Raw genomic sequence first — 23,020 nt, 5'->3', positions numbered from 1 at the left:
AATACATCGATCAACAGCACATCAAGAGAGAAGATATGCTTTCCATCACGCACGTTGATGAAGCGTCATCCCGTGATGGTGCAACTAAAGTCTAAAACCATCCTCGCAAAACATAAAGAGAAAAACCCTTCTTGACAAGGCATCATCCAAAATAAGTGCGCAACCTTTCCATGAATCTCTTATCAACTTGCACAGAACATACACTCCCCATCCGCCTTCTGCTTTCACGCCACCAGATTACCGGGTAGCCTGCAATTCTCAATATAATTATCATGCACAGTACAGAAGATAACACTCGCTCCGAAAGAAGAGGTTTTTACATTAAATTATTGTTACTTAATCACAAGTGCTTTACCGGTTTGCGTCGCGGTGTGATGGAAATCCCGGGCCCGAAAACATTGTTAAGCGCCGAAGTTGAAACAAGATACGCCCATAGCAGCTCCAGTGCCTACAAGTACGTCATTCAGTTACTCCTATTACGTTCTTTATAAAACCCTAATTACCTATATGACCAACATAAGTCGCGCCTTACCTCATTGGGGCCAACCCTAACGGCCCTTTCTTCAAGCTCCGTCAAGTCCTTAACATTAAGTTTATTGAGAAGGGTGATACTGGCGATAGTCGACGCTGGAGAGATTTCCAATTGATCGGTGATTATAAAGCTCACCGTCTGCTTCACATAACCATACCCACTGCTTCCACTTCCAGCAATATTGCCATTTGCCCCACCTTTGACTTGATTTCCCTTTCCCTTTCCCTGGCATTCCGAAAGGTCATTTGAAGGTCCATAGGTTCACCGCATGCACAAAAACCACCGCTCTGGCTAGATAGATTGTGCACGCCTTCATAGTCGCTGGAATCATTGATATAATAACTGCAGACATAGTAGATAGTAGGGGCGGCCTCTAATCGAAGGAGGTCTGAGGAATGGGAATACATAACTTTCGGATTCAGCAGGAGGGCTTTATCCGCGTTCAACAACGCAGGCTGGAGCTTCTCTACACTCTTGTAAAGATTCATGACACAAGCCACGTTTGTTGAATGATCCAGCTCTGAAAGCAATTTTATTACAGAACCAACTGGTAACGTTAGAAAACTTAAGAGAAGAGCCACAAATTCCTTTCCTGCCTCCGCATATAAGATTTTATCAGTTACCTCGTTAATCAGGAGCCTCAAATTCACACCATCAGCGTTCTATAACTTCGACATTCTTGGACGATGGATCAGAGATATTAAACACCGCCAGACAAACCACAACGATGGACAGACAAATAATTTATAGGGAACGATGGACACCGAGGTGAGTACGCTAAAAGATCCCCACATTAATTTGGGATTTGTCCATGATGTGATTAATTAATGTATTAGTTTAATCAGATTGTTTTTGTCCTCGAAATTTTGGAAAGCTTTTGACAAAATTTTGGAAAGCATATGATAAAATTTTGCAGGAGATTTTTGTAAATTTAAGTTACAACAGTTAAACTTTAAGATTTTGGGTACTCCACAAATTTTTTAATTGATGGGCTGAATCAGTTTGCACCATTAAAAACATGATTAATCTATACAATCTTTCGTACTACTCACAGAGCCTTTACTCTCTCGCAAAAATGAACGATGTCCCTAGATTTGATCTAGTGCAACCAAATTTCCATCTCTGTAAAATTTGAAGCGACAAGTAGAAATTAATAAATTCGTACTAGGACTACTCACACACTTTTCACTTGCTGGCAAAAGATTATTTCGGTCGCCAAAACCATTAGTGAAGATGCTCCATTTTTCCTAGTGCCTCGTTCAAGTAAACGGCGTTAATCCGGTTATTTTCTTTCAATTTCCGAGCCCATTTCACAACGTACATGGCACAAGGTAGAGCCCAGATAATTTACAATATTACTTGTGTTTCTCTAATTGATTTATTTTTATCGTGCGTGTGTTTGTCCGGTGTGTTGTTACAAAGTATGCACTTGGTTTGAGAATAACCTTAAATGTTAAGGTATATATCTATGAAATCATCCTGCTAGAAATGGTGAGTCATGGAAGCCCAACATGTGAGACATTTTTGGATGGAACAACACTTCGACGTGGGTGGTGGATGCCATCCGCGATGACAATTCCTTGAGAGTTGTTGCTCCTCAATTCTTCAAAGATAAGCATACAACGAGTACTCCATTAAAGATAAGATTATTAAAGTCTTGTATCTGGCGAAGGTATTTAGCTTGAACAGCGGAAACACAGCTTCGGCTGTTGAAAAAAACCAAAAAACCAAACATGAATTTATACAAAGTCAAACAACTAATTATGCAGTGATAGCTGCTTTACAACTCGGACTCTGCGTCCGGACTGTGCATTATTACAACAAACAACAAAACTATTGTTATAAGAGCATGCAGCTACAGTTGCGTATAACTTCGACTCTTCTATACCTCATCTCAATTTATACAACAAAAAAAAAAAAAAAAAAAAATGAGTCGGTTATTAGCCCTTCAATTCGAAAGGCTTATGGTGGTGATGGCCATTCGGAGTTGAAAGGTCATGGCACTGGCCACCTTTCAAACCTGAGTAAGTCAGGGTAGTAAGGCAGTGCAGGAGGTGAAGACAGTGAGGCGGTGGCAGTGCTTTCGTGAATTGACATGAATAATTATTTTCAACGTTTCTCTAACAACTAAATCGTGACTCAACATAACTTAAACATGTCTGTTTGTCTAAATTTCATCTAGGCTTACAATGATTCAAAACTTGACAACTAAACCATGACTCAACATAACTTAAACATGTCTGTTCGTCTAAATTTCATCTAGGCTTACAATGATTCAAAACTTTGACATCAACTCTTGTGCTAGATTTCTTTTTCTTTTTCTTCCAGATTTTGTATCTTTGAGCAGTTTTATCTTTTCCTTTTCGTTGTTGGTTCCAAATTTTAGTTTTGTCATTTGATGTTGCAACTCTTCCATCGTTGTATCTTTGCTTATCATAAAAACATAGAAAATCATTTCAAGATGTCCATGGACGTCCTCTTCATCTTCAAAATTTTGTTTGTATGTGCACTTCTACCACATGGCATCTTCTATAGTTTGTTCTTTATCATCGAATTATCAATTTGGTGCAACATAAGTTCATAATAGAATTGTATCTGTTTAGGGCTCCATCACATATTTGGTGCAACATAAGTTCATAATAGAATTGTATCTCTTTAGGGCTCCATCACATGAAAATTTCATTTTCAATATCAGTGTTTTCAACATTCATAGCTGCAACTTCTATGCACGCATCATCAATACATGGTGTTTCAAGCCATGTTTCAAGAAACTTTAGTTCTTCTTCATATTTAATTGTTTCATCTATGTTGATTCTAACATCTACACACAAAAAATCAATGTTAGGTTTATATGAAAAACATCTTCAGAACCATATTGGTTATGTTCATTCTGCTGTGCACTGAGACTTTTCTTCTCTTCTTCTTCCTTCTTTGACTTTGTTAATGCCTCATAAACTTGATTCCATGCCTTCTGCAAACAGATTTTCTTCCACTTGGTTTCGAGACACAAGTTGGCTTCTCTCGCCGAATAACATCATATCAATAAGACATTTCTATTGCATCATCTGCAACCACTCATCACCACTAAATTGTTCTTCATCAAAGTTAACGTACGCAATTTCAATTGCTAGATCCATTGAATCAATTGCTTCTCCATTGGCAATGTTATCTATGCCAAAATCAACTCTTGCTAGTAACACACCATCAACATTGTGATCCACTTTCAAGTGAGATTCACCAAACTCTTCATCTCTCTGTAGATTTGTTGCTACAGATCCATATTCATTTTCATATTGAAACATTGTTTCAACAAGTTGTACGACACTACGATCTTCGAATTGATTACTCCCCCTTACACTGAATTATGTTTCCATGATCTTCCATGCTCCCTTGGAAGTTATAACTTTGCTACCTTGCACAAAAACTTCTCATCCAATCCTTTTTTTATAAAATTTAATGCTAAATCATCGCACACTTCATCATATGGGTTATTAGACCAATGTTCAATTAAGTCTTGAGCTCGAAGAAAAGTTAGCATTCTAATAACCCACAAATCAAAATATTTACGAGTAAACATAGGTGGTGGTAGCATATCAAAGAAATACCAATCACCCTCAATTTCTTCTTTGTCTTCGGCTAGACTTCTCAATTCCTCGGCTCCACCTTGAACTTCTCTAAACATGGAAACTATCTTTCCCTTTTGTTTTCGGTTCATTTTCTTCATTTTCTTCAATCGTGATTTGCAACCCATGACTGTTGTATTTCCTATGTCATATAGTTGCTTTCATGATTGCATGAAGATATCTTTCATATCACCACCCAGGAAAAAAAATAAAAAATAAAATAAAATATGATTTTTTATATGCCCCAACAAAGCACAATGTTCATCCAAAACACTGTCATACTTGACAAAATACCAAAAACTTTGGTGACTTTGAAAAAGCCCAAAAAGTCTATTTTCAATAAATCTCTTTTCTTTCTCTTTATACCATGCACTTCAATTTTTTTTTAAATAAACCTTTGTTTTAAAAAAGGCTTCCAAACCTTTTAAAAATACCCTTTTAATAACTTTAGGTGGCCCCTTTTAAAAAATACTTTAAAACACCCTTTTATATCTCCAACTAAAACTTCATAAAAGAGTCTTAAAAAAACTTTTGTAATTTAAGAAAAAAAAACCTTTTTCAAGGGTTATAACTTTGACCATCATGAATAATCCTTTGCAAACAAAATTTTCAAAAAGCACTCACGTATCTAATTCTGAGCTCAAACCAAATCTATTGTTGGTGTGGTGGCTTTAAAAAACATTGTTGACTTTTCTTGCTATGGTAAGCACTTTCTGATTGACTTCTCGTGCGGCTCACTCCTTCGACCTCGCACGCTGACTTCTTTGTAAACGTTGCTACGATGGCTAACTCGGCACAAACTTTTGATCATGATTTATTTTTTTCAACGAAGAAAACAATGATATTAACTCCACTTTGACTAGTGTCTCGGGGCTCAGCTTTTCAAACTATGGCATGCTCACTCCTTCGAGGACGTGACAATGGTTGTTCACGTCAGCTGTGGGTTTGCTAACATAGTATGGCTCTACAGGCTGCAGATACTCTAGACTCTTTGAATTCTTTGGCTTAACCTCGCTCTGTCTTTTATAATTGAAGTGCTTATCCTTTGCATGATCTTCGGCTCTTGTGTGCAGTGGTGCCTATGACTAATGGAAAAGGACTTGAGAATAGTGAGCCCAATGAACAATAATAGGGAAAACTTTATCCAACTCAATGTTATCAAAGATGCACAATTCACTCAGACCATCCAAATTGTAGAGTCAACAACATAAAGAAATAATAATTTGTGGCTTCTTTAAACAACAGAGATTGCTTGCAACTGCCTCAACAAAAAGCAGACATATATGGCTTCCTTAAAGAAGAATGAACATATTAGTGGCTATGTAAAAAGGCACAACGAGATTTTTTTAAATGACGTCGGGTTTACAAAGACTTGATTCAGTCTCTCTTTCTCGATCTTTTTGTTGTCTGAAAACTGAATTCAACTTTTTGTCTCTCATATACACAGCTCAATTGATGGCGGCTCGAATGACAACACTCAACTCTGATACCGTATTCAAAGTAAACAGCAGAAACACAACTACGGTTGTTGAAATAAACCAAAAACCAAACATGAATTTATATAATGTCAAACAACGAACTATTTAGCTACAACTTCTTTACAACTCAGACTCGTCCAGACTATGCATGACTACAACAAACTACAAAACCACTGCTACAAGAGCATTGTAGCTACAGCTATAGCTGTGTACAACTTCGATTGTGTATCTTTTTGTTATGCCTCATCTCAATTAAAACAAAAAAATTTCAAGATAATAGAGAAATGTATTTTAGGAGAGAGTTGATTTATTGGTTATGTGTATACTTCAAATTAGGATATAGTTCCTACTTCTTAAGTAGCTGTTTTAACTTCCCTGTATGTGTGTAAACTATATATTCATGATTTTTTATGACGAGAAGGTAAAGCATTCTACCGAGGCAGTGTCCAGGTGAAGCTCCTCACCTGTGAGCTATGCAGTTTGATTAATAAATTTGGTTCTTCAAATCTTAACATGGTATGCTGGTGGGTCAAAGCTACTATGATTTGATAGCTGAGTGAGTGTCTACGTGGTAGAAGAGAGGCCCCTCATGGTTGGTGTGAAGAAGGCCTTGTATGGTGAGGAGACGGAACATGAGAAAAAAATTTTCTCGTGATATTATTGACATCAGCGCTTCTCCTCGAGGAAGAAGACCATTGATCAGTGCATGATTAGGAAGGAAAATGCGTTGTTGTCCATTTCCTTGGAGCGAAATTGATCAGTGTGGGCCATCAGTTGTTGGAATATTAATTCCAACTATCGTGCAGCAGCAACGAGCCGCAATAGAGGACTTACGAAGGAGTCGACTTATTCACGCCACCGCCATAAGTGTCTTTTCACCATTTGCCTGTTTGTGTTCCCAAAGCAGGAAGAAGATCAAATCTGGGCTCTGCGTCATAACTGCTCACCAAACAGCATTAAAGAGGAAGCATGGCTGAGAAGGAAAGTACCAGCCTCGAGCCAGCCGCAGCATTTATCAGTCTTGGGTTTCCACATAACCGACTCAAGCAGCACAGCAGAATGTCAAAAGATCAGATCTGTTCATTATGAGCGGCAGATTGCAACAGAATCTCTGTCAGCAAGTTGAGGCGGTTGATGGATAAGTTATGACCGCCTCCTGCACTATATATGTGTAGAGCCACAGCAGTGTTATTAACTCCGTAATGTAGCGCAGCAGCGCTCAAATGTAATTTCTGTGTTTTTAAGAAAGAATGTGCAGCAGCACGAGCTCACATGAATGAAGCCCTTTTGCACAGCAGTGCAGGGACTGAAAAGTAAGAGAGAGGCACAGCAGCGTAAGGTTAGAAGAAGCAGCAGCTGAAGAATCACACAGAGCGGAGGAGAGCACGCAGCAGCGTGAGGAAGAAGAATAATTTCAGAACAGTGAAATGCACAGCAGTGCAGAAATTTGAATGTAATTCGTTTTTGATGTTTATTTGTGTGGAACAGAAGCGTTCCTTAATGAATTTCTGAAGTAGATGTTCAGCAATAGAAGTTGTGAAATTCCCTCAGTACGAGGAAGACAAATTTGTAATAGTTAGTTTTATTTTGATGAATACAAGTTAATTTTTCCTGTTTCTGTTACACCGTCACCGTTGCTGTTACACCGTAACTCAAAAATACTTGACGTCAAAAAGTTACGTCGCTGAAACACCACGATCAGCGTTGCTGAAACACCTGTTTCAGCAACTAGAAAAAAAACTGTGTTGCTGAAACACCGTTTCCAGCAAGCGATTTTTCTGTTTTTCTGTGTAAAAACAGAGTGCGATTTTTGTCTGTTTGTTATGGAATTTATCAGAAAATTCCAACATGGTATCAGAGCTAGTCCAGGCTCTTTGAAGTGTCAAAGAAGCTGAAGGAAGATTTCTTGCAGCAACAACTTCTCCAGCAGTGTGAAGACTCAGCCAAGAAAGAATCTAAGGTATTTCTCAAGAATTTTTTCCGTGTTATTGTTGAAGACAGACAGTGATTTTTCAAATACAGTCAAGTATTTGAAGCATAATTTAAAGTGCAAGAAATGGCCAGCGTTAGCACATGCGTGGGTATTTTTAATACTCAGCTCCCACTACTTAATGGGAAAAACTATGACTATTGGGTAATAGTTATGAGAGCTTTTCTTTTCTCAGAAGATTTATGGGAATTTGTTGAAGATGGTTTTGAAAAACCAGCAAAAGAAGATGAGTTTAATAGCTTAACTCGGGCAGAGAAAGAGTTGTTGAAGAACTATAAGAAGAAGGATGCTTTGGTCCTCTACTTCTTGTATCGAGCAGTGAATGAAAGTGTGTTTCCAAGGATAGCGGCAGCTAAGACATCCAAAGAAGCATGGGAAACTCTCAAGACTGCCTATCAAGGCATGGAGAAAGTGAAGACAGGAAAACCTCAATTCATTGAGGAGAAAGCTTGTGATGAAAGCTTAGAGAAAACAGTGAATGATAAAATCTGTTTGTCTCGTGATGAAGGTGATGAGGAGATGGCTGAAGTTCATCCCCAAAAAGCGGCGCCAACACAAGGGCAGCAAGTCGCACCCTTGAGCAAAAATGAATGTGCTTCTCCAAGCACACCACAAGAAGCAACAAATGAAGGTATGAATTTTTTGTTTGCTTTATCTAGTCATGTTGATGACCCTGTTTATTTAGAAGATGGAGTTGAAGACAGGAAATGGACAGAACCCATGAATGGAAGAAAGGAATTGAAGTTCCTTGAATATCTGTTTAAAGAATATGCAGTTCGATGTGTAACTCTTGCCAAGATCGCTGAGATGGGCTTCACTGCCAAAACCCTTGTCAATATGACAGAGGAAGAGATTGAAGATCTGATGAAGACCCTGGTAGAACTCTATCAGATGGATCTTCCTATAGGGGAGAGATATGAAATTAAATCTCCCATGAGAGCAGAGAAGGAGCAGGTTGCTGATATTCTAACCAAACCATTGGATCAGAAAAGTTTCGAATTTTTGATGAAGTGTCTGGGTATGACTGATAACCCAGCAGTTGAAATTAAGGGGGAGTGTTGGAATATTAATTCCAACTGCCGTGCAGCAGCAGCGAGCCGCAATAGAGGACTTACGAAGGAGTCGACTTATTCACGCCACCGCCATAAGTGTCTTTTCACCATTTGCCTGTTTGTGTTCCCAAAGCAGGAAGAAGATCAAATCTGGGCTCTGCGTCATAACTGCTCACCAAACAGCATTAAAGAGGAAGCATGGCTGAGAAGGAAAGTACCAGCCTCGAGCCAGCCGCAGCATTTATCAGTCTTGGGTTTCCACATAACCGACTCAAGCAGCACAGCAGAATGTCAAAAGATCAGATCTGTTCATTATGAGCGGCAGATTGCAACAGAGTCTCTGTCAACAAGTTGAGGCGGTTGATGGATAAGTTATGACCGCCTCCTGCACTATATATGTGTAGAGCCACAGCAGTGTTATTAACTCCGTAATGTAGCGCAGCAGCGCTCAAATGTAATTTCTGTGTTTTTAAGAAAGAATGTGCAGCAACACGAGCTCACATGAATGAAGCCCTTTTGCACAGCAGTGCAGGGACTGAAAAGTAAGAGAGAGGCACAGCAGCGTAAGGTTAGAAGAAGCAGCAGCTGAAGAATCACACAGAGCGGAGGAGAGCACGCAGCAGCGTGAGGAAGAAGAATAATTTCAGAACAGTGAAATGCACAGCAGTGCAGAAATTTGAATGTAATTCGTTTTTGATGTTTATTTGTGTGGAACAGAAGCGTTCCTTAATGAATTTCTAAAGTAGATGTTCAGCAATAGAAGTTGTGAAATTCCCTCAGTACGAGGAAGACAAATTTGTAATAGTTAGTTTTATTTTGATGAATACAAGTTAATTTTTCCTGTTTCTGTTACACTGTCACCGTTGCTGTTACACCGTAACTCAAAAATACTTGACGTCAAAAAGTTACGTCGCTGAAACACCACGATCAGCGTTGCTGAAACACCTGTTTCAGCAACTAGAAAAAAAACTGTGTTGCTGAAACACCGTTTCCAGCAAGCGATTTTTCTGTTTTTCTGTGTAAAAACAGAGTGCGATTTTTGTCTGTTTGTTATGGAATTTATCAGAAAATTCCAACATCAGTGCCGATTGGCATCGGGAAGACGTGCTGCTCCATTTGACCGCATTTCTAGAGTTTGACCGAATTTCTGGCTGCCTGGTGTTCGGATTTGCAGGATGGTGCTGCGTTAACCTTGGATCTACAGCCTTTGAGTTGAAGCTCGCGTGGTGGTAGCTTGAATCAAAGGTGGTGTGGTGAATCCATTTGTTTCATCCACCTGCGCGCTATGGAGGTTGTTGGTAGGCCGAGCGGTGGAGCAGCAGAGGTGGAGACCGTGAGTTTGCAGAGAATCAATCGCGTGCTTGTGGTGGATCATGGTCGATCTGCGTGGAGGTGCAACAGTTAAATGAGCTATCGGCGGATCTGTGGAGGTAGTTTGTTGGCATATATTGATGATGATTTGCGTTTTTTTTTTAAATCGAGAAGCAACGTGGTGTGGTGTAGTTTTTTCCGTGGGGTGACACCCTATATATCAGCTCCCGTGCCAGTGGTGGAGTTTGTCGTGGCATTGATCGAGGAGGAAAAGATCCAACCTCTACTCAAAGATCGAAGTGTTGCTGCTCGAAGGGCGTTGCTGAAACAAAAGCTTTGTGGAATGCAGTGCGGCTAGAATGCAGTGATAAATTATGAACTTCCAACTTCTGATGTAGTGAGGCAAAGAGCCGAAAACCCAACCATACATCTGCTTGGCATAATCGATGGCATCAATAATGAGGGTATCACCGAGGTGGTGTTAAAAATGATAGTGACTTTGATTTCTTCTCCATGTGGGTATGTAAAAAGGATAGCAAACAAATGAATTTTTTTCTGTGATGATCGTGTGAAGTAAAGAATATTTTTTTGAGAGGTCACTCTTTTTTCTGGGGGGGGGGGCGCGATTATAACATTTTGGTCACATACATGTAAAAAAAAAAGGAGTCATTTTTTAAAGAAAGGAGTTTTGTTTGTATTAAAAAAACAAAGGGGCTCATTCTTTTAATTGAATTTAAAAGGGGTTATTTGAATTAAATTGAATGGGGGCATATTGGCTAGTGTAATCAATATTGAATTATTTGAATTAAATTGAATGGGGGCATATTGGCTTGTGTAATCAATATTGAATTTTTGAGAAGGTGCCTTGAGATCATCTAGTGTGGATCTGGGATAGATCTAGTTTTTTTAATTGTTGGAAGTCAATTTTTAGTGTAAATATGAATAACTAGATGGCAGAGGCCTACCTGAACGAGAGCAATAAGCTTGACGGTTCCAATTAATCCAATTGGAAATTTAAGTTGCAGACCCTGTTGGAGGGGCAAAACGCATGGGCGATTGCAACCAGTGATGAGTTGAAGTTGACCCTAGCTATAGGCAAAATAACAACAACTATCCAGGACATGGAAAAGAGGGAGAATAAGGCAAAGGTGTTGCTTAAATTGTCTGTGAAAGATTGCATTATTTCTCATATCCGATAATGTAGATATGCAACAGACATATGAAAAACTCTCAAATACTTGTACAAGATAAATAACATAAATCACCTATTATTTCTAAAGAGAAATATTCTCTCCATTAAGATGGAGGAGAATGAATCAATAGCAACATTTATCTCTCGTATCAAGGAGATCAAGAATAAGTTGGGCGATATTGGTGAAACACTGTCAGACAATAATTTGGTCACGATTACAATGAGTGGTACAATTGATGACTATCAGATGTTGATCATTGGCTTGAATGCGAGAGAGAAAGCCCCCAAGTTTGAAGAATTGACAGGGATCCTAATGTAAGAGGAGGAAAGGCGGATGACCTTGAAACCCCAGAGTTCAGATCTTGCTCTAATGGCAAAGAAGAAACCCTTTAGAGGCAAGGAAAATGCAAGACAGAAAGGTGGAAGTACACCATAGAGAAAACCACCTCAAGGTATGTCCTCAAAGAGATGTGATTCAGGACCCAAATGATTTTATTTTGGTAGAGTTGGTGACATAGCTAAAAAATTCTAAAATAAGAAGTTCGATGAAGGTCGCCATAGACATAAGAAGCATGCATGACACTTTGCTAATGAAGATCAAAATCAGAATCTCAGATTGTTCGTATTTGATTCTGCATTTTTTGCTGAGGATGATGAAGGAAAAACTTGGTTTGTGGTCTCAGGAGCTTCAACCCACATGACAGGAAACAAACATTGGTTTGAAAATTTCAAAAAGACCAGCAATGGAGCAAACCTCTATCTTGGCGATGATAAAGGGTACCAAATCAAAGGATATGGTAATGTTCCTGTGGTTTTGCATGATGGAAATATTAGGCATATTCAAAATTTAATGTGTGTAGTCGAAATCAAAAATAATCTGATATCTGTTTATATGATAACAAATCAAAATCTTAAGGTAGTGTTATTAAATATTTTTTGGGTCGTATGAAGTCAATTGCATCAAGTGTTCGTGTGGGAGATATGTACAAGATGAATGTGAGAAGTGCACCACACCAAGCATTAACATCATTAGTTATGACTGCAAAAGAATTATGGCATCAATGATTCGACCATGTTAATTTCAATGAGCTACTGCTACTTCATAAATGAGTTATTGTCAATGGTCTTCCTACTTTAAAGAATGTTCATGTTGATTGCGAAGCATGTGCTCTTGGGAAGATGCATAGAGATGAGTTTCCTATAAATGTAGATAGAAAGAAGAGATATATACTAGAGCTAGTGCACACTGATTTATGTGGGCCAATGCAGATGAGGTCATTGGGAGGTGCCTATTATTTCTTACTATTTGTTGATGATTGTACGAGATTCACTTGGGTATATTTTCTCAGAAAAAAGAGTCATACTTTTGAATACTTTAAAGAGTTCAGAAGCATGATTGAGAAGCAGACAGGAAAATTCATCAAGATTCTCCGCTCAGACCAAGGGGGAGAATACAAGAAGGTTGGTTTCATCAAATACTGTAAAGACCATGGGATACTACAATAGTTCATAGTACCCCACACTAGTAAACAAAACGAGGTTGCAAAGAGAAAAACAAAATCCTTGTGGAGTGTGCTCGAAGCATGATAAAAGGTAAGAGTTTGTCTAATGGATTTTGGGTTGAAGCAATAAATACTATAATGTAATTGAAGAATAGGAGTCCAATAAAAGGTCTTGATTTTAAAACTCCTTTCGAAGCTTTACTAGGTTTTAAGCCTGCAGTTAATCATTTAAGAGTTTTTGGCTCTAAAGCTTTTTCTCATGTTCCAAAGGAGGATAGGAAGAAACTGGATTCAAAGGCCATTAAATGCATTTTTGTTGGGTATTTTACAAAGTGTAAAGCTTATAAATTGTTTAATCCATCTACTCATAAAGTATTTGAAAGTAGAGATGTAGTATTTCATGAGCAGGTTAATGATGGAAACCATGAGAGTGCCAATGAAGAGTGGCACATGCCTTTGCTGATGGAAGAAGGGAGTGATGAAACAAGAGACAACCATGAACAAGAACAGTGGCAAAAAAAGGAAGTGGATGGTACAGATGCAGTTGCCAAGGCAGGCCCACTAAGAGATGATCATAACAGGTTTGAAGCCACTCCACCACTCAGGAGATCAAGTAGGAAAATTCAGTTGCCAGCAAGATATAGGGAGAATGCTTTTATAACTAGTATGTTAAATGTTGTTGAACCCTCTGGTTATAAAGAAGCTAGTTAATATAGTGAATGGAGGGTAGCCATGGAAGAGGAATATGAATCAATACTTAAAAACAAAACCTGGGATCTAGTTGAATTACCAGAAAGGAGACAACCCATAGGTTGCAAATGGATATACAAGCCTAAATTTAAAGCAAATCGGAGCATATACAAAAATAAAGCTAGGCTGGTTGGAAAGGGGTACTCGCAGAAAGAAGGTATAGACTATGAGGAAAGCTTCACCCCTGTAGCTAAATTAAACACAATCAGAATGTTAATTGTTTTAGTTACAAAACATCATTGGATGATACACCAGCTAGATGTGAAATCTGCATTTTTAAATGGGGAATTAAAAGAAGAAGTGTATTTAGTGGAACCCGAAGGGTTTGTTAAATAGCGGGAAGAACATTTAGTTTGTAGATTGAAGAAAGCATTGTATGGACTAAAACAGACACCCAAGTAATGGTATGATAAAATTTTATAAAAGAAAAAGAATGACCCTAATCTGCATACGTGTTTGACAAAGAAGGGTGAATTGTTTTGATTTCTTTATATGTATATGATCTTATCATTACAGGGAATGAATATGAACTCATTAAAGAAATCAAAGAGCATATGTCATAGGTTTTTGAAATGAAAGAATTTGAAGAGCTACAGTATTGTATGGGTCTGGAAGTCTGGAGGGATTCTGGCCAGACTTTTCTGTCACAAGGTAAGTATGTCAGGAGTTTACTGAAAAAGTTTAGAATGGATCAGTGTAAAGCTGCAACAGTGCCTTTACAACAGAATACAAAACTTCAGAATGATGATGGTTCTAAGGAGGCAGATGCAACATTGTATAAAGAACTGGTTGGGAGTCTAATCTACTTGACTACAACAAGGCTGGATTTGGTTTATGCAATCACTATATTGAGCCAATTCATGTCAAAGCCTCTTGAGAGTCATTGGGTTGCAACAAAAGGTGTCTTAAGGTATCTTCAAGGAACCTTAGACTATGTTATTAAATATACTAATTCATGTGATGTTAAATTGACAGGTTTTTCAAACTCCGGTTGGCTTGGAAATGTAGATGACATACTATCCATAACAGGCTATGCATTTAGCATTAGGTCCGGGGTCATTGCATGGAGCAGCAAAGAGCAGAACACAATATTCTTTTCTTCACCAGAAGCTGAGTACCAAGCAATGTGTGCAAAAAATTGTGAAATAGTTTGGTTGAGGAGACTTCTCCATGATGCTGGAGAAGAACAAAAGGTTGCAACAATTATCAAATGTGACATCTAGAGATCTATCAGAATTGCAAATAATCCAGTATTTCATAAAAAGACAAAGAAAATTGATACATAGTTTCATTTTGTCACAGAGAAATTTCAGTGAAATGAAATCCATATTGAATATTGTAATACATGTGACAATGATGTTGATATTTTCACTAAACCTCTCAGTAGAATCAAGTTTGAATTGTTTAGGGAAATGTTAGGAATACTTGTGAACCCCTTTCTCCATTAAGTGGGAGTGTTTAAGATAATGGAGAAATGTATTTTAGGAGAGAGTCGGTTCATTGGTTATGTGTATGCCTCAGATTAGGATTTAGTTCCTACTTCTTAGGTAGCTATTATAACATCCCTATATGTGTGCAAACTATATATTCATGATTTGTAATGGTGAGCAGGTAGAGTGTTCTGCCAAGGCAGTCTCCAGGTGAAGCTCCTCACCTGTGAGCTAACCGGTTTGATTAATAAATTTGGTTCTTCAATTCTTAACAAAAAAATGAGTCGGTTATTTCCCTTTCAATTTGAAAGGGTTATGGCGGTGATGGCCATTCGGAGTTGAAAGGTCATGGCAGTGGCGCCCTTTCAAACTTGAGCAGGTCATGGCAGTTAAGTGGTGCAGGAGGTGAAGACGGTGAGGTGAGGTGGTGGCAGTGCATTGGTGAATTGGCAGGGTTAATTATTTTCAACATTTGGGATCGGGCTATAGTTCATAAACCTCAAAATAGACCATGCATGAGAGAAGCAATTCAAAATAGACCATGCATGAGAAAAGCGGTTCAGAATTTAAGTATATTGTATTCAATTGCAATGTCGAAAAGAGAGGATTCACCATCACCTCTGATCACATCCTCGTCTCATTGATGTGCTTAGCATATCATACATGGGTTAAGCGTGTGCTTACGAAAATTGTGATTACTCTATAACTTTTTTAAAGTAATTTTCATGAAAGGAATCTTAGCAATCTTCTCAATCAGTAGTCGTGTGAATTTTATATTTTTTCTTTTTGTAAACTAAAATTTTAACAAAAGAAATATGGATGAAACTGATGAATGTATATATCTTTTATTTATCTTTTATTTTTTCCAAATTTCAAAAGTATATATATATATATATATATATATATATATAATTATTTATAAATTTTGAACCAAATAAAATTGAGACATAGATATATATTTTTACCATTCTAATAAACCTATATACAAATATTTAAATTAAATAAGTAAAATTATTTATGAATTTTAACCCAAATAAAAATTAAACTAATTCATACGAGATAAAAATTGATATCCATAAGGCAATTATCCGTGGATAATAATGAACGAAGCAATTATTTTTTTCTATATCATAAAATTTTTGTATAAAAAGAATATATATATATATATATATATATATATATATTCCCACAGAAAAAAGCGAACCATCCATTTATAAAAATAGAGAGTTACAAAGTATATGCAGAGCATTCCGAAATTAAGATTTATACTTAAAAAAATGCAATGATTTTCTTTTCTTTTTTTTTTCAGATTTTTAAAGATAAGTTTTTACAAATTTAAAAGTTATATTTAGTTTTTATTTATAATATTAAGAAAATTAACATAAATTAAATTGTTTTAAAATATAAAGAATATTTAAATAATATAGATGATATGAATTCATACAAGTATAATCCGTCAATTATATGCAATCAAAAAGTAAAGTATAATTCTTATTTTTATAAAGAATTTAAATAAGATAGATGATATGAATTCATAAAGGTATAATGTGACAATTATATGCAATCAAAAAGTACAGTAAGTATATATATATATAGAGGAAAGATTTACAGAAAAACCTTATCGTTATACATGACTATGTTATTGGGAGATATAAATATTAGTGAAAGTAATAGAAGCATCACTTTTTTACTAGTCAAACAAGGGAAGTTGCGACGCAGCAAGTCCCTGCATCAAGTTGAGCCTGCCTGAGAATTGGGAATAAACGGATATGTGTTTATTTCTGATGGCCAGCTAAGTCTGAGCAGGGCAACCTCGACTTACAGAGGTGGGGCTTTCTCTGTTTCATATAGACTAAGTACTGATGAATCATTGACTGGAGGTTTTGAATCTGGATCAAATCAGCTTAGGTGATGGCCCAACAGATGTTTCGGATAACTTTAGGACATATAGGAGGGGTTCGCTTTAGCATTAATATAAAAATTAGAATACTAAGCTTGCTAATTTATAAGCTTAGGGGAGTGTTGCTTGCCCAGTCCCAACCTGTGTCAGTTTGTCTTGTTCTTCCAGCTTGGACCTGTCTGTTGTCGTTGTTCCAGTTGAATATCCAGTCCTTTCGCCTAGTTCCATATCCATAGGAAAAGGTGCTTCTGGCATTCCAACTAAAATAATAGGGAGAAGGGAAATAGTGTAACCATGTATTGAAGTGCCCTTGCTACTCTGGATAATCAATGCCATATGATTACGTCTTGTAGAGACATCCACCAAAATATCCTTCACAGAGGTCACCATGGTACTCGACTTAGCGACCGCGAACTGCACTGGATTCTCTACCCCTGTCCAAAACTCCTTTTGCGTATTTTCATCAATTGCCTGTGCCCCTTCTACAGTCTTTTGTTTCTTGAAGGCTTCCACAAAAACAAAGGGTTTTTGAGCCGTCCCATCCTCTACAATTTCTTCAAGCACTGGATCGAAGTTCTAATCGGACCTTTCTGAATTCTTTTGCTGGGCCTTTCATCTTTGAAGTCGGACCTTGAAACTCGATGCATCAAATCAGCGAAACCCCTGTCCAAAACTCCTTTTGCATATTTGCATCAATTGCCTGTGCCCCTTCTACAGTCTTTTGTTTCTTGAAGGCTTCCACAAAAGCAAAGGGTTTTTGAGCCGTCCCATCCTCTGCAATTTCTTCAAGCTCTGGATCGAAGTTCTAATCAGACCTTTCTGAATTCTTTTGTTGGGCCTTTCATATTTGAAGTCGGACCTTGAAAGTTGATGCATCAAATCAGCGAAACCTTAGTGATTTCTTCAACCTTAAGAGGGAGATAGCTAAGTGACAGAGAAGCAAACAGCAGTATAGATGTGGGCAGGAGAGAAAGAGACAAAGGTAGATTCAGAATTCCCAGTCCGGGATCAATTGACAGCTTTTTTTTTGGCCTTAGGAACAGGCACAGCGGCTTGCTCCTGGTCGAACAAAATGGCTGGCAGGCATTCCGGATTGAGACCGCAAGGTTCGTCTTTACCATTTCTAATGAGATATATTTGATAAAGACCCTCGACTCATGGGGAAATCGAAGCAAGGCGTTTAAAAAAAATCAAGGTAATTAATATTTTATCAAAAGGTAATTAATCTTTTTATAATAATCTTGAAATAAGATATATTTTATCCATCCTCTTCCAAAATATTGAAAATATCAACGACGAAAATGAAATAAAATTTATTACATTAAAGAAAACACATTATTAGAAAAGGCAAATATATATATATATACTAAAAACAAACCTTTATAAGATTATATAAAACACATAATATACATAATGATAATAATAAAAATAAACAGTGAAGAAATTAGTGCATAAATGTCGTATCATTTTGAGGAGATTCGAAAATAAACAAGAAAACAAATAACGTGGGCAGGCATGATGTGTTTTACAGATGAATGGAAAACAAGCAGACAGACACGTAAAGAAGAGGAGCGGTGACAAAATGACACATATCCCCTCGCTCCTCGACACGTTCAATTGCTCTGCGATAACGGATGGAGCGAGGCACAAAAAACTGCTCAACCTGAGGTGATTTACTCTGACCGCCTACCGCGAACTGCACTGGATTCTCTACCCCTGTCCAAAACTCCTTTTGCATATTTTCATCAATTGCCTGTGCCCCTTTTACAGTATTTTGTTTCTTGAAGGCTTTCACAAAAACAAAGGGTTTTTGAGCCGTCCCATCCTCTGCAATTTCTTCAAGCTCTGGATCGAAGTTCTAATCAGACCTTTCTGAATTCTTTTGCCGGGCCTTTCATCTTTGAAGTCGGACCTTGAAACTTGATGCATCAAATCAGCGAAACCCCTGTCCAAAACTCCTTTTGCATATTTGCATCAATTCCCTGTGCCCCTTCTACAGTCTTCTATTTCTTGAAGGCTTCCACAAAAACAAAGGGTTTTTGAGTCGTCCCATCCTCTGCAATTTCTTCAAGCTCTGGATCGAAGTTCTAATCGGACCTTTCTGAATTCTTTTGTCGGGCCTTTCATCTTTGAAGTCGGACCTTGAAAGTCGATGCATCAAATCAGCGAAACCTTAGTGATTTCTTCAACCTTAAGAGGGAGATAGCTAAGTGACAGAGAAGCAAACAGCAGTATAGATGCGCATTTTCTACAAATTTTGCATCAAATCAGCGAAACCTTAGTGATTTCTTCAACCTTAAGAGGGAGATAGCTAAGTGACAGAGAAGCAAACAGCAGTATAGATGCGCATTTGCCGTCATATTATCTGCAGGTCAGTAAACTGGTAACTGCATACCTGTTCAATTAATAGAATTGCTTTCTGGTTGGGATGCTGTAGATTTTATCTTGGATATACAATAGTTTCCTGTTGAAAAGAAAAAATAAGTTATTCCAGGTGAATTAATACACTGCTTATGAATTATCTGTTTTAGTAACCTATTTACCGGAGGACTAGTAAGGCGTGCAGGTCAGTAAACTGGTAACTGCATACATGTTCAATTAATATAATTGCTTTCTGGTTGGGATGTGATACATGGTCTTCAATTCGTCATCTTTAATGGTACACTTATTTAATTATATGTGAAAAATCCTGATATATCACAGCAGAAAATTAAATTAATCTTTGCAGCTGAAAATTGATAATTTTTTCCTGCGACTTTTTTAAAAGTAGTGTGTGATGTATCGCAGCAGAGGAGCCATCATATTTGCTGATCTTTGCAGCTTAAAATTAATGATTTCGCTCTATGAATTTCTTGAAAATTTGTCATATATTACAGCACAATAACGATATCGTTTATGAATCCTTTGCTCCTGAAAATTATTGATTTTATTCCATGACTTACTCGAAAAGTTGTCATCTATTAGAGCGTAAGAATAATATTGTTTGCACCTAAAAATTTAATGGTTTTTTCTGCGAATTTCTTGAAAATTTGTTATATATCAAGGTAGACGGAAGCAGTGCGTACCCGAATTTTCTTGCTGTCAAGTTTTTGTACGAAGGAGGCCAAACAGACATTTCCGCCGTTGAAATTGCCTGGGTGAGTAACCACCTGTCATTTTCATATCACTCGTCTCTTCTAATAATCTTAATCAACAAATAACATTAGAATCCCACCTAAAAGAGAAATAGAATAATTGAGAAACACGTTGCAAAAATTTACGCTTAAATGAAATCACACCATCTGAACCTCAATGGACTTACTGGTATCGCAGGTAGGACAATGGAGATGGTACAGTATGAGTCCGCGCAAATATACAGTGCAGTTTGGGAGATTGCCAACAGTGATTCATTCGATGGGCAACGCCAGCCCCCTTTCCAGTTCAGAAAAGAATGCCTCTGCAACAAAACGGCCCAACAAAGATACAGGATCTGAAGCCTGCAATGGAAAATCAGCTTCCAGCCCACAGGATTACAGCCAAAGTATTAGCAAGGGACTGGACTCCATTATTATGCAGAAAGCTTCATCAGACTATTAGCGCAGAAGACTCAGGGACTCCGAAGACTCAAAGACTACTCAAAGACTTTGGCTTATAAGGAAACTCTCTTATGCAATCTGGCGAAGAAGCGGTGGTACGTGGCGGACATGCCAGACCTTGCCGTGAAGCTTATGAGCTTTGAATTAATCTTAACATAAAATGCTTGGGATTTAATGCTAACATCGAACGGCATTAGTTTGAAGCGAATTTGTTTGAAGCGAATTCGTAAATATGAAAAAATATCATATAACCTATGCTTTCCGCCTCCATGCCTCGAAAAGAGGCCAAATAAGACGATGAAATGGAGTACGGTTTAAAAAGTTTAAAAAGTTTGGATATTCGCGATAGCAAATGGTTATTTAGCAGGATAAGCAGCTTAAAGTAATGCTAAATCGCTAAAAATCGATTACTATAGTCCCTGGCCATTGCCAGATGGCAGGGACTAATAAGATTATGTTAAAGTGGGAAAGTATGTGATTGGGAGATTGGTATGGTGAAGGTTATAAAAATAGTTTTTTTTATTAGTGAAGTAAGGTCTTTTTTACTAGTCAAATAAGATTATGTTAAAATTGGAAAGTATGTGATGGGGAGATTGGCATAGTGAAGGTTATAGTAATATTTTTTTTTTATTAGTCAAATAAGTTTGTGTTATTGTTGTTATTGTTATGTCAATATGTTGGAAATTTATTTATTTGAAATTATTTGTATAATAATATTGTTAAAATAGTAATTACGTATATGTTATTAAAAATGTTGTTAAAAGATTATTACAAGTTTATAATGTTAGTCTTTTATGATACATTAGTGACAGTTAAACTATAAAAAGTAGTGTATCTTTTAATTTGGAGATATATTGTAAAATGCTTAAACAAAAAAAGATAAATGCAAATAGTTAAATAATATTTTCATAGAAATGATTTCTATTTTACTAAAATTTGTATAGCTATAATTTAATATTAATATTTTTAATAATAATATTTTAATTTTTATGAAAAGCACAAGATATATTTTTATTTACATAATGTTTTGTAATTTAAATGACCATGATGATGATGATGATGATTATATATATATATATATATATATATATATATATATATAGACGTGTGTGTTAAATTCATGTAGTGTTTGGTGTGTATATATGTTAAAACACTTTTACTTTTCTAATTTGTAGACATGTATGTGTAGCATCGTAGCATGTCATGTTTTCTTCTTTAACCTTAAAAAATCATAGGAAAATTATTAAACATTTGTATTTCTTTTTAATGATATGTGTTATTAAAAAATTATTAAGAGAATAAAAAACAATAATATTCAATCTTTCTTATTCGTTTTTCTTCCCTTTTAGAAAAATGAAAGAGGCATAATAATGAATTTTCTTTGGTTTATGCACCACATACCATCAAGTGATAAAATGAGACATGCCACATAAGACAGAAAAGAAAGATTGTAATGAAATCAAGATCCATCACATGACATAAGTGTCTAACTTCATTTTGTGAAAGGAAAATAGCTCAAGTGGTAGCTAGTGGGTTTAAGTCCCCCTCCACTGGGGTTCTATTCTCTAGAGACATGTTACCCTTTGTGGCAAAAATTTGAACATGAAGGAAATTGTGATGAGTAATTCCTATAAGCTTTAAGGGGAAAAATAAAAAAGTGTCTAACTTCATTTAATTTCAAATTTAAAAAGATCCTTAATTCTAGGAACACATGCATGGTTGAAAGATAGCTCAAAATGATACTATGTTTTAGCAACCTCAAAAAACTATTGTCTTTAAGGGAGAATCAACTACTTTAATGGCATTGTGAAGGTAATGGGTATGCAATTTTATGTTTTCAATTGAAAATTATCTTGCTAAGAATTCATACATACATTTCTCCAAAGTTGTCCATTGAATTTATGAACTTTATACTTAGGAAATAACATGGATTGAGGACCATTATAAACATGAGAGAATAAAATGAATCTCTACTTTGAAGGTATAAATTGCTATGATGCCTATAGTTTCATGATAAGAGTTCAATTTAAAGAGAGGCTCATTATTTAGTGATGATGGCTCATACTTTAGTGACAATTGTTCATTTGTAGTAGCTAATTCATCATTTTTGGATAGCTAATTCATCATTTTTGGATGAGAATTTAACTAAATACGTATTAGAAGTTGAGAAGAGATTTCAAAAACCAAGTGATGATACACATAGATTGCAATATTGAATCAATGACCTAGTTGTTGTGACCAATGATGGGACACATAATGATCAAATCATTTCGATATTAATTAATAAAAAATAGAATATATAATTAAATCATGTTGCCCTTTATGGCTTAGGTAACATGCTTAGACTTTATTTGTGAGACATACTACTACAATTATGAATTTGTCCACACTATATTTTCAAAATTATTTAAACTTTGCTCATTAGTTCTATAATACTATGAGTAATTATGCACAAATAGGGCTTTCATACCAATTTGTAAAACACCCTATATACTGTACACTTATGAAGACATAAACACATGTAATCTCGATGCATAATAACGTACAAAACCATAAACATGTACATTATAACATAATTAAGCACATATAAATACACATTATATATAGCATAAGAGAACATAATATAGGATACTTATATTAAATAAAAATCACCAACTAATTGTATACATTAGATGTTCCGCTCGA

At 36.5% G+C, this 23,020-nt stretch overlaps 1 protein-coding gene across 1 annotated transcript; it reads right to left on the bottom strand.

Moving 5' to 3' along the window:
* Positions 1-237: 237 nt before the first annotated feature.
* LOC149220985 (uncharacterized) lies at positions 238-6,668 on the bottom strand. The gene is made up of 5 exons (XM_089387279.1): positions 6,581-6,668; positions 841-1,124; positions 533-757; positions 356-448; positions 238-249 (listed from the first exon to the last, which is right to left on the bottom strand). The coding sequence occupies exons 1-5, from the start codon at positions 6,666-6,668 to the stop codon at positions 238-240; spliced, it is 702 nt and encodes a 233-aa protein (XP_089243405.1).
* Positions 6,669-23,020: the final 16,352 nt, after the last annotated feature.

This window comes from Pinus tabuliformis, chromosome Q (assembly GCF_031772625.1).
Source record: "Pinus tabuliformis cultivar Carrire ecotype Pingquan chromosome Q, CPIR1, whole genome shotgun sequence".
In the NCBI taxonomy this organism is placed as follows: domain Eukaryota; kingdom Viridiplantae; phylum Streptophyta; class Pinopsida; order Pinales; family Pinaceae; genus Pinus; species Pinus tabuliformis.
This window is presented reverse-complemented; position numbering and strand designations above follow the sequence as displayed.